A 12,180-nucleotide genomic window follows, 5' to 3' on the forward strand; every position below is an offset into this window, starting at 1 on the left:
GCCTAAAGAGTATAAACAACGGTGAACTGAAAAGAGAAAAGCAAGGAGAATGGAACTTCATAACCTGGGGCTATAACTGGACAATTAGCTCCATTATGCAGATGGACCAAAACTTATAAATCTGTGAGACCTCATTACTGGTCATCTATTTTGTGACTATTTTGGGTTGATCTTGGCTGTAACCCTGGCCAGGCTCTTGTACTGCCCAAGGTGTATCCATTAAGGCCTTTTAGTAAATGCCTACTTTATTCTTTAACTCTGTCTAGCCTCTCTTCTAGGTCAGACTTATCACGGCATCAGGATGAGTGGGTTGATAGTCACCTCTTGTGTGAGGCAGAGATCACTTTGGAAGACATGGACATCATGTGATCAGAGAGTGTTGTGGCGTGTTTTTATCCCCAATGGTTTGTTCCTTTCCACCCTTGCATCGTTGATTTAGTCTGAGTTGCACCTTCCCATCTAGTTATCAATCTTACCCTAAAACTTTCCCCTTGTTGTAGAATGTTCTCTGCCTCTCCTCCTTCTGAGTTGTCAGTCCCACACTGTACATTCCCCTGGCTCTGGAAATCCCCTAATACTCGAAGCCCCATTGGCCTCTTTGAACAGTTCCCCTCTCCTGTGTTAACCCATTGGCTTGACTGTTGTGAACCCCGCCTAATGCTCCTCCCCATCACTTTCCCTATTGCCTAAAAATTTGTACCCTCCCCTGAGCCCTTCCCTGTATAAAAATCCCTGCACAGCTGTGTTCTGTGTCTTGTGTCCTTGGACCTTCTATGGAATAAGCCTCTTTGGAACCTATACAACAGACCTCTCTCTCATTCTTGCCCCTGTCTTCAACACTGAACCACTGATGCTTAAGCCCTACATCTGTATCCCAGACTGCGCTGCTTTCCAGGAGCAGCCCACTCCTGGCGTGCAGCCGGGAGCTCGTGGGAGGACTCCGGCACTGTGTCAAGAGAGTTCGTTGGGTAAAGCTATGCGTGAATGACGACACCACAGTGACAGCCAGCCAATGTGGGCTTATTTCGATTAAGTTTTGGTTAAGTTTCAAGTATAAAAAGGCTTGGTTCCTTACCATAAACAATCTTTGGAGCTAGCAAAGAGGTCTGTATGTGTTTGTTCCCCTGTCCCTGGCAATGATGTGGTGGTACAGAGTAACAACCATAACATCAATATCCTTGACATGCCCCGTCCTGCAATTATTGCAAATATTAACCTTCTTCTAGCTGCAACCAGGACAGGGCAAAACGGACTTGATTTGGGGAAAATAATTTGATTTGTTGCTATTAATACAGATACCTGATGTGAAAAATGCCAATCACTTGGTTATAGAATTTTAAAAGTGTAATAGTAATGAAATGGTTATAAAAATAGTATTATAATTAGAGTAATAAAAATTTGGACAACTAGGATTTAGGATGAAACAATAAAAACAAAGAGTTATGGACAGTCCGGGTACCTCTTTCTGGGCAAAATAAGCCCGAAAAAGGACACACATTAACAGAGGATTAACCCTTAAAAGCAATAGCCTGTTGCATATTCACACATCGCCTATATGATGCATAAATTCCACTCAAAAAAAGGATTCTGTCTGGTCAGTGTCAACTTCTTCCTCTGAATCCTAATGGCATTTTCAGGGCTGAGCGAGGCGGGAAGAATTAGTTTCTTCTGACAAGAGACCAATAAATTCTCTTTCTCAGAAAGACTTAGGTGTCCTGTAGCTGCTCTCTCGGTGCAAGTCCTCTCTTTAAAAAAAAAATCTTACATAGCATAGTTTCTATTTTAACATTATGTTATAACCTAAAACTATATTTAACACGCTACTTAAGAAAATTAATACAGCATAACTTTCTAACATAACACATGTAATACTCATTTTAATATTTGCAGATGCCAGTCACAAAATACGCATTTTTCATGCCTAATATTTGTCATCCATTAAAATAGTCTCTGATAGTGAGAAACAAAACAAAAAGTTAGCCATCCCCCCACTCTTCCTCTTTCCCAGGCACATCTTAATTCCCAACTCTTTCACCTCCACTCCTTCAGCAGCGGGAAGGAAGGAAGTGGGTTCTTTCTGACACTCCTTCCTCCCCACTGTTCCTCTGCTCCAGCTTGAGGGGCCGGTCTGCAGCTGCAGAGCCGGGCCGATTGGCAAGGAGGATTTGGACAAGAGGAGTTTGCTGGTTTCCTCTCCCCTTGTGCCTCACACAATCCTTGCACATTCTCTTCTGGGCATCTTGGTCACTAGAATCAAATCCCTGATGTTATGAATGAAGTTCTATATGTCTAATTTAATAAACAACAAAATTAGAATTTTAGCAGCAATTGTAACTGAGCAGCAATTTTACACAAAATAAATACAATCAAATATAATCAAGCAGATACAAATAGAAATTTGGCAGTGGTTCAGATAAAGCATAAGCAAAACCAATCGAGTATGATTGGGATATGGGACGGGGGGGTTTTCTCACCCTGCCTCCCATACAAAAAGCACAGGAATCTAAACACAACTTATATACTGTATGCTAATACATATTCATCAATATTTTCCCATAAATCTCCTCCTATTTTTGATTCTTGGAATCTACATCACTATACTACACAGTGCATGCTCCAGTTGTTGCTAAGGGGTCTTTTGGCTTTTCGGTGGGCGATTCGATGAAGGTTTCTCCTCATCGTCACTGTCCTTTGAACAACCCACAGGCTGCACATGCACCCCAAGTCTTGTGTTATAGAAGGCAGCATTGTATTTCAAAAATAAGCCTTATTATTTCATAGATACCTGGAATAATTTCAGTTTTGTCCATTTCAATGCTGATTCTCTAATTATCCCTAGACCTATTCCGTTTTGGGATTTTACTTATCTCAAACTACATCCTGTATCCTATTCTCTCATGAACATCTGAGAACATCTGTTTTGTGACACTAATGACATATCCTTTTTCTCTATTACTTTTTAACAAAAATTTCCTAAAATACTGATATAGTTGCAATTGTTAGCATGAGTCATATTCATTTATCACATGGACATTCGTGTACTTCCCCCCTGTCTGTTCTGCCCCTTCCACCCTACCCTGTCCTTCTCTGTGACTGTTGCTGATTCAAACGTGTAGAAAGAGGCAGGAAAACTGATAAACATGGTTGTTCGGAAAAAAAATGAGGGTAAAGGGAGGAGGAGGAGTAAGAGGAGGGGAAAATTAATTGTAAAATGGGAAGAACAGCACTCTGTCAAAATTTTAACAATTAAATAATAGAGATCCAAAGAACTGTTTGCAACAGGACAAGAGCATCACAGATTAATTAATTACACTGAAAAATGTGGGTTTTTTCTTTTTCAGCTGCTCCATTTGTCTTGCTATAGGTCCTACTAAGCACATTGCAGGCAGAGTATGTTGGGGTGTTTGAGGAACAATCAGCCTGACCAGAAAATTCAAGAGAAATTTAAGACATCTGCTCCCCTGCACCTCCCTCCCCGCAGGTAGGGACATTTTTATTGTATCTACCCAGGTGTATTTACAGTCTCATGCTCATGGCAAAGAAGACTTGTCCCTAGAGGAACCTGTAGGAGTTTCACCTCTGAAATCAATCTCTCTAAATGTCATCTAAGATTTTAATCCTCCTGTGTTTACATCCTTGTAGCCTGACACCCAGCCAGTAGAAGTTTTTCTGAGCAGATTGCAAGCTACACGTTACCAGGTATGCCACAATAAACAAATACAACTCATGCACAAGCAATTCAGAAAAAGTACAGGTACAAAAGTACAACTACCAATGTGGAAAGAGATATTAAGCACAGGATGGTATAATTACAATTTTTATACCGAGCCAGTTAACTTCCATTTTCTTCATCAAGTAGAATATGGAGAAAGAAGAACCTTGGAAAAATTTTTGAGAATAAAACAGGTTGTATGTTTTTTGGTTATACATAACTTGTTGTTATGTAAGTACCTGGTATACTGTGATTTTTTTTTTCCCTGGAATGATTTCTGGTTTGTTTTTCACAACAAAACCACCAAAAACCATTCTGTGAAGCAAAATTAATACATATGTAGCAGCATTTGCATCACCTAGCTAAGGTCTGCTGCTTGAATGATGTATCAACTTTTGGGTTTAAAAATTTTTGGAGAAAAAAAAAACATGGCAAATCAAAAATCCACTTGCCTCCATGTGGGTTATAAGCTAGCTCAGAAAATGGGTGGATACAGCTGATTAAGAGAAAAAGACATGTTGGTCTATTTGTCTAAGCCACAAAAGGAGAATTTGTAAGACTTGACAGTTTCAGATGCTTAGGATTTAGCTGTGTTGTAAAAAAGAATAATGAAAGCCATTGGTGATTACAGCATGCTGAAAATTGGCATCTGAAGGTATCAGGAAGAAGGCTGAGTTATCTGCAGTAGTGCAACAAATAAACTTGAAAAGCAAGCTGAAACATGAGGTCGCACTTCAGGAATTGGGGAACATATTTATTTTTGATTCCTGGAAAGAGTGAATAGAATCAAGAACATTGTATCTAAAGTGTATCTAAAGTGTTAAATTATTTCTTTCCTACATCCACATCCTAAAAATTTATCACTTTTAAATATGTTTTAAATAAAAAATGCGGTATTTTATTACATGGTATTTTTCTTTACTCACCTTAAAAAACAAACAAACAAAAAACCAAAAACAAACAAACAAAAAAAGCCAACAAAACCTCTAGGAAATACATTTGGTCTGTTGTTCACAGATGCAAATTAGAAATTAGAATTCTCATCCCAATTTATCCAATTTCTTTATTCCCACTCTTTGTGCTCAGTACTATGTAAAAGCCACAATTAATGAGACAGAAAGTGTGAGGTTCTTTAAGATAGTTACCTGGCACCATCTTCAGCTTGCTTCTCCGGGGAGCACTGTTTTGATTATTTGTCTTCTGTTTCAGTCTCTCTGGGGCTGATGTCATACTGCCACTATCAGAGGAATTGTGCAGCAGTAAATCCAGGCTGTGCCATTCCTCTCCTCTCTTTGGTAAGTACAGTTTAAGATTATGGAGACCCTCCTTGCTCTCTTGCTCTCTGCTCTGAAGTGAACATACACCCTTCAGAACCACAGGTTTTTAGAAGGTAGGTAAGTACCTGGCAGATCTCTTCAGCCTATTGCATGACAACCAGAAGGTGCACATGATTTTATAATTAACTGTTTATCTTCAGCTACAGGAGCCCTCACTTCCTGATGCAGCAGAAAGTGTCTGGGTTTGGGAGGGAGAACATATGAGGATTTGTGTTATTTTACTTGGAGAGGGATGTATTTGCTCCTCCAGACCCCTGTTAAAGAATAGGTCATTGCACTGTCACCAAGTTTGTCAGTTCTGGTAAACCAGCTGAGTTACAAGAGATGAGATCTATTTCTTCATCTGGTCTGTGTTTCCTACCTGGCCTTAAGGCTGTCCTCTGAACACATACACACATTTACAGCTGTGAGAGAAGGCACAGAATAGATGCCAAGTGGTCTTTCCACAGCTTTACAATTCAGTCCTCAACTGTATAGTTGATCTGAGAAAGATTAATTTACTCCCATTCTTAGTTTGGCTGGCGTCAGATGTCCTATAGAAATTCCAAGATGTGTACTTGAATGCGCCACAAAATTGACTGCTGGTTCCTGAGCTCACAGACATCTCTGCAGAGCTAGACTGTGAGAAATGTGGGACTATTGCAATAGTTCTTTCTAAACCATGTGTGCACAGGGGGATTAAAGGCATAGGGGCAGCATCTCATCTTCCCTGGTGAAGGTGATGAACATGCTCACGTATCTCAGCCAGAACATCTCTAATGGCACAAACAAATACAACTTGAAAACAATGTGAATTCACTCTGGCAATCCCTGCAGAGATATGAGCTTTCGGCTGCTGAGATGAAACAGCCTGAAGTATATGGAATGCTTTGCGCCACCACATTTCACACCAGCTGAAACATGTAGCTGTGTAATCTGCAGGAATCATAAACAGAAATATTAAATTCTTGAAAAAATAGATACAGGAAAATATTTCTTTTATGAGAATCATAAACAAATGTAATTCCTTCCAAATTCCCAATAACTTCTGAAATTGTTCTCTGAGCAGAAACATCTGTGTCACGGATAAGGCTCTAAATATAACACAGCCTCTGATTTTCTTCTCCCTTACTCTGATTTTAGCCTGGTCAACTGTTTCAAGCTCTGTGCTGAAATTGCCAGTTCTTAGCAATACTGTAGCCACAATGGGATGTTCAGCTGTGGGTTATCACCTCCAGAAAATACTTGCTGTATTCAAAAAGCATGGGAGAACACAGGTTTTGGTGGAGGAAGAATGCAATTAGTAGAAATCCCAAGAGTTGAAATTTTTATGGAAGAGAACAGTGTTCAATGCATTGCCCCCAGTTATCGCTACAGTCAAACTAAAAACAGAAAACAGAAAAAATCTGTTTCAGGACCAAGAATACTTTCCTTGTATAATTAGGTTCCGCAGACTTCATAGTGGATGTCTGCATCTCCCTCATTTCCATTTATCCTCTGAACACACTGTGGAGGATAATCTCTCCTGCTCACTTCATTATTCACTTTTTGTTATCTCTTCTGAAGATTTAAATTCAACATTAGCTACTTAAAATATTTGTGTGTGGAGGCAGAAGTTTGCCACATTCTCTGTGTAGGATATTTTTGCTAAGGTAAAAGGGCATTTGAAACATATCTGTGGAACAAGATGCCTGTTCTTTTCTGTTAGTATTTAAAATGAGGTCTCTGATTTTGTTGTTTGTTTCTCGATAACTCTTGGGACTTAGTTGTCAAAGCAGTCAAATTTTTACAACACCAGAGGACGCATGGAAACTCTCAGTGTGTCACATTGGTAGCTGCTGATGGCTTTTCTGCTCCTGAACCTGATGTACTGTGAAAAAACAGGCATGGATGACAATCGTGCATACTCATAAAGAGCTTTAACAATGCTAGATATATGGTTGGACTCAAGAGGAAATGTAGGAAGCAAATTCTTACCAGGACTCCACCTTGATAATATTTGCCTTCTTTTGAGTGCTGCCCTTCATTCTTTATTCAGTTGTGGATGCCTAACAAATTTACAGCAGGAAAGCAGGCTCCCCCACCCAGTAAATATTAATTGCCTGGTAATAGAATTCTTTTTCTAACCTTAAAATGATACTGAAGTCCCAGAAACAGTTGCTGTAAAGCCTCCCATTGTGAATGAAGAGTGTCACATCTGTCATTCTTCAGGTTACTGAAGAGAGCAGGAAGACCTCAGTGAATCTGGCTGAAGGCTGTTTCACCTCTCTCTCTGAGACAGCCCCTCCAGGTAATACAAAGTCACTCCCTTGTGGTTCCTATTCTCACTTTGACTGTCACCCTGCAGGAAGTGGCTGCAAAAAAGGAAAGCTAAGGCTTGGACTCCTGCTTATCTTAGAGAGGTGCTGGTCCTTCAGCACTGGTGAAATGAAGATCTTCTCTGGGGCAGGGTTGGGGCAACAGTCCTGAAGTACAAGGTAAACTGATAGAGGCCACTGTGCTACCTTTCAGTGGTGATGAGAGAGACTGGGCAGCATGTGGGAAAGGGTTGGAGGAACTCCAGAAATCTTAAATTATTTCTGGTTGTGTTTGGGGTTAAAGACTGAGGCGGTGGTACTGTATATATTACATAAAAAATTTTAGCTAAGTATTTGCACAAGGTTGGTAAGAGGTAGGTAATATCCATGTTGATGGCACAGACGGGATGGATGGCATTTGTAGGATAGACTCACAGAACCCACAGACCTCCATGGGTACTTTGTTAGCAGAACAAAGGTTTCCTATTAAACCTAAAACGTCCACATTCTATTTCATTAAAAAATCTTTCGCAAAGGAGTGAGATTCAAAAGCCAAGCAGCTTACGTTTATTCCGCTGGTTGGAATCTCCGGGAAGGTCCCCGTGGACCCGCAGGGAATGTCGCGGCAGCAGCGCCACCTGGGGGCTGGCGCGGGCACTGCGTGCGTGGTGACCGCGCTCCCAGCTCCGTGCCATTTAAACACCCGCGGTTTCCCGGCCTCTGCACAGCGAATTATGCAGTGGCTCTGGTGATACAGCTTTTGTACATGCTCGTGATATTATTTAATACCTTTTAAAAATAGAGTTTGTTAGTGAGCTACGTTTTGTTCTGCATTTGCTGCTGATTAAGAATACATTAAAGCCTTGTGTGGATATCGCTTGTTTACCTTAAAACGTTAAATTAAAAGTCTGTTTATGCCGTTGTAAATGTTTAACAAATATGTGCTTATTTCACAAGGGTGGTCAAATGAGTGATCTCGTGGAAGAAAACTGCAGGAAAAGCAACGCTTCCCGGGAAACATCTGCAGAAAAAAATGTGTCTCGTGCTGAGGACTGCTCAATAAGACTCAAAAATTTGGTATGTCTTCTCCAGTACTATTTTATTATCAAGATACTTGCCTTCAATTTTTTCAGTCATTACAAAAATAAAGAGCTGGACTCAAGAGGGAAATATCCTTGTTGTAACAACAACAGTGAAATGGATCAAGTTTGTAGTGCAGTGATTTAGAGGGCAAAGAGCGATTGGGGTAAAGAGCAATTGTAAGTAGGGAAACAGAAGAGTAGGCTTAGAGGAAGGACTGTCACCATACCTTATTATTCTTTTGCAACTTAAAATTGCATTATTTATGATCATGAATGGTGATGATGCTGAAAACCCCAGAGTCCAAAGCAGACATGTCTGAATAAGGTACATGAGATTGCCCTGTATGTTTTCAGGAGGACGCAGCTGAAGATGCACAGCATCAACCACCTTGGAAAAAAGTGCACTCAAGTGCCTGGACGTTCCTGAATCACTGTATCAGCAGATCGGGCTGAATGACCACTGCTTTCCCTTGAGAAACTGTGAAAGTGCTTAATTGTTTGTGGAAAATCCTGTGAACTCTGATAGGAGTGTCCAGGTGTCATTTGCTAAGAGATGGCAAGGCAGCCATATATACATAACAGGCGAAAAATATAAATTTGTATGTATTTTTGTGCCTTTACATAATGAATGACAAGTGCTCGGTCAAAACTTACAGACATTGTCCAAAGGGAAATTGTTTGACATTATGCTTATGTTTGCAGTGACATTAGAAGTATTTGTCAACATACATGGACTATGTGGAATGGTAATACACAGCGATAATATTTTAGCTTCCAAAAGTATTCAGCAGATTTAATTAACTGTAAACATGAATTTCATAAAATTGGCAGAAAAATGCATCCTCCTATTTCTCAGAAAACCTTGCTCAGCTGAGCTTCATTGTTTTTGTCTGTATGTTGGGGGTTTTTTCCTCATACTTCTTGCTTGTGCAAATGTTTCCTTACTGTATTAGTTGCTCCTGCAGACATTTTTCTTGCCCTCAGATTATTTGGACGTAGTTTCTAGGCATCTGAGGGAATAGTGAAAATAAGAGTGAATCCACTTGAGATGCTTGTAATCATAGTACTTGTAGCAGTTCGTTTGTGGGGGGCACCCTGGGGTGTCCCCGGAGAGCCCCCTAGGCTGTGAGTTCACTGGCTGCAGCAGGCGGGCAAGGAGACTCCACATGGCTTCTGAGAGTGCTGATGGTTTTTTGGGGGTCCTACCCCAGGGAGCAGCATGGTTACTGAGGGGGAAGGGGAAAGGGGGAGGGAGGGGGAGGGAGGGAGAGCCTAGGGAAGGGAAGGGGCAAGAGAGGAGGAGAAGGGCTAAGAGAGGATCTGGTTTCCCTCGCACAGGTTAAGAGAGAGATTCAAAGTGGGCGCGGAATAACACTTGGGCCAATGGGATTACAGATACATGATGGTTCAGGGCAGGACCACAGGTTTGGAATATACCATACATTTTGGAGGGGTGAGACAGAACCACAAGTACTTGGTTTTACATTTTAGATGAAGATGAAGAACAAAACACATAATTCTGCCTCTCACACGGCAACTTGCAAACTCCATGCCGCTGTACCAGAGTCATGATTGTTCAATCATTGTCATGATTGAACATGTGTTCAGAGTCATGATTGTTCCATCTCCAGTCAGGATGCACAGTCAGTAAAGGGAGTACTTGATTAATAACTAGACAAGCAAACATTTTAAACAATCAATGTGATTTATCAGTTATCAGGGATATTAATTTTAATGTAATTCAGAAGAAAGTGAGGACACTTGCCAGCTAAGAAAGATATTTTCCAATTGTAATTTACTAATTACAAACTTTCTGTTGTTCATTTATAGCAAAAACTCGAGAACCAATTAAAATCCTTAGCCTTTCAAAATCCAGGACCTCAGGTAGCTGACTTCAATCCTGAAACTCGACAGCACAAAAAGAAAGCATGCATGTCACAGATGAAACAAAATTTTTTTTATGAGTCCAAGTAAGACACCTAATTTATTACTTGATTTACTTTTAAAAAATGCTTGATAGGCCATTCACTGAATCAAAATAAAATTAATAAAAACATTGTATTTTGTAGAGTGATTTCTTGAAAGCCATATTGAGAAAACAAGATTTTTCTGTGTGACTTAAAGGGAATTTTGATACAGTATGGCATGCATTCATTTTTTCGTACCAGTAGCTGTTGCAATTAGGATATAATGCTGGTATTTTATTTTGCTATGAGTTTGTTAAAGAGTAAATACTTGTTGTACAGATGTTTTCCACATGTGTTTGGTTTAGTGTCTGAAGGCATCGAAGCATTGTCTGAACATAATTTTTGTTCTCTTTCACAGATTTACAAAGAAGTATGACAAACATGGCAGGCTGCTTTGTAATGACATAGATTTATGTGATTGCCTGGAAATGGACTGTCTCGGTTGCTTCTATCCTTGCCCCAAATGCAACTCAAACAAATGCGGGCCAGAATGTCGCTGCAATAGAAAATGGGTTTATGACACGATTGAGACTGAAGCTGGGGATGTGATCAGTGAGCTACCATTTTTTGTCCCTGACTGATTATGTTCTGTTAGGTTTTGTACCTGAACATTGCTCTTTTTAATTCATGTTTTATTAAAGTAAATCACCACCTGACAGAGGTGTTTGTGATTTTTTTTTTTTTTTTGCTGCCTATCTAGCAAACTTTACCATTCCCCATCAAGTAAAAGTGTGTATTTCATTCTTCCTCATCCCTGTGAGCTTTGCGGAGGCACTTAGTCAATTCTTTCTAAATTCTGACTTTATAAAATTGAAGGTATCTGAACTGTTATGGGAAGATAATTTTCTTACCCTGGGAAGCTGAATTGCATTGCTTGTAATGAGGGTTTTTTCCTGATTTCTCTGCTTGTTCCTTTACTCAGATGTGTGACACAGCTCTTTCTTTTGTGTAGGCTTGTCCAAGAGCCTTCTCATCCTGATGCATTCATTCCTCATATAGGTGAGTTAGGAGGCACTTGAGATAACAGCATTCTTTGAAACTAGGTCACTGCTTTCCATGTTTCTCTGTATATTAAGCAAAGGAGAGTGGAAACAACTCTCTCTCAGCAATTCTTTCTTGCTGCCCAGGTTGAAAAACTGAAACCAACATGAATAGCCCACAGTATTTTTTTGCAGCATGGGGCACATTAAATGTCCACTGGTCATTAATTATATGGCTAAACAGAGTGGATATTTTTTCTTCTGGACAGAAAAGTCTCTTTAGTTCCAGCAGTTTCCTCTTCATGTAAGACATGACAGATTTTAAATACAATAACTTACACCCAATGAAGTTGGTATTCTCATTCATGCTAGCCATCCACACCCTTTTTGAGGAGTGAGGGTCTCTCTAGATCTTGAAGGCAAGAAGGCTGTAAATGGTTGCAGGTGATTTCCAGGAGCATGCTGCTAATGCAGGAATCATTCCTTGGGTCTAGTGCTTGTTTGTTTTTGAGGAGGCTCTCCCAACTTTGAACATGGCACCATTTTTCTTCCTTACCACAGGCCAGTCTCAGGGACAAAGACCATCTGCTCAAAGATATTTTACAATACAAGAAACTTGGGAACAGATCCCATGAATGTCTTAACACCAAAATTTCTTTCTGACTTGCTACCTTGGAAAGACTTTTGTTCCTTTCAGATAATGACACCTTAAGCTGGTATGATGCAGGCAGCATGGGCAACAGGCTGGAGGAGCTGGAAGCCATTGTGCAGTGGGAATGCTGTGACACAGTCACCATCAATGAAACATGGAGGGACAACTTGTACA

The 12,180-nt window shown here is 40.2% G+C and overlaps 1 protein-coding gene across 1 annotated transcript; it reads left to right on the forward strand.

The window, feature by feature from the left end:
- The first annotated feature begins 8,291 nt into the window (after positions 1–8,291).
- ARL14EPL (ADP ribosylation factor like GTPase 14 effector protein like) lies at positions 8,292–10,955 on the forward strand. The gene is made up of 3 exons (XM_041400226.1): positions 8,292–8,402; positions 10,238–10,377; positions 10,733–10,955. The coding sequence occupies exons 1-3, from the start codon at positions 8,292–8,294 to the stop codon at positions 10,953–10,955; spliced, it is 474 nt and encodes a 157-aa protein (XP_041256160.1).
- Positions 10,956–12,180: the final 1,225 nt, after the last annotated feature.

The sequence above is a fragment of the Onychostruthus taczanowskii genome, unplaced genomic scaffold, assembly GCF_017590055.1.
Source record: "Onychostruthus taczanowskii isolate IOZ18803 unplaced genomic scaffold, ASM1759005v1 scaffold175, whole genome shotgun sequence".
Classification (NCBI taxonomy): domain Eukaryota; kingdom Metazoa; phylum Chordata; class Aves; order Passeriformes; family Passeridae; genus Onychostruthus; species Onychostruthus taczanowskii.

Bases quoted from the DNA above. Each gene is read 5' to 3' on its own strand.
- ARL14EPL (XM_041400226.1), top strand. From the start codon at position 8,292: ATGAGTGATCTCGTGGAAGAAAACTGCAGGAAAAGCAACGCTTCCCGG. The intron at 8,403-10,237 runs GTATGTCTTCTC...GTTCATTTATAG, and splicing joins CAATAAGACTCAAAAATTTG to CAAAAACTCGAGAACCAATT. The intron at 10,378-10,732 runs GTAAGACACCTA...TCTCTTTCACAG, and splicing joins AATTTTTTTTATGAGTCCAA to ATTTACAAAGAAGTATGACA.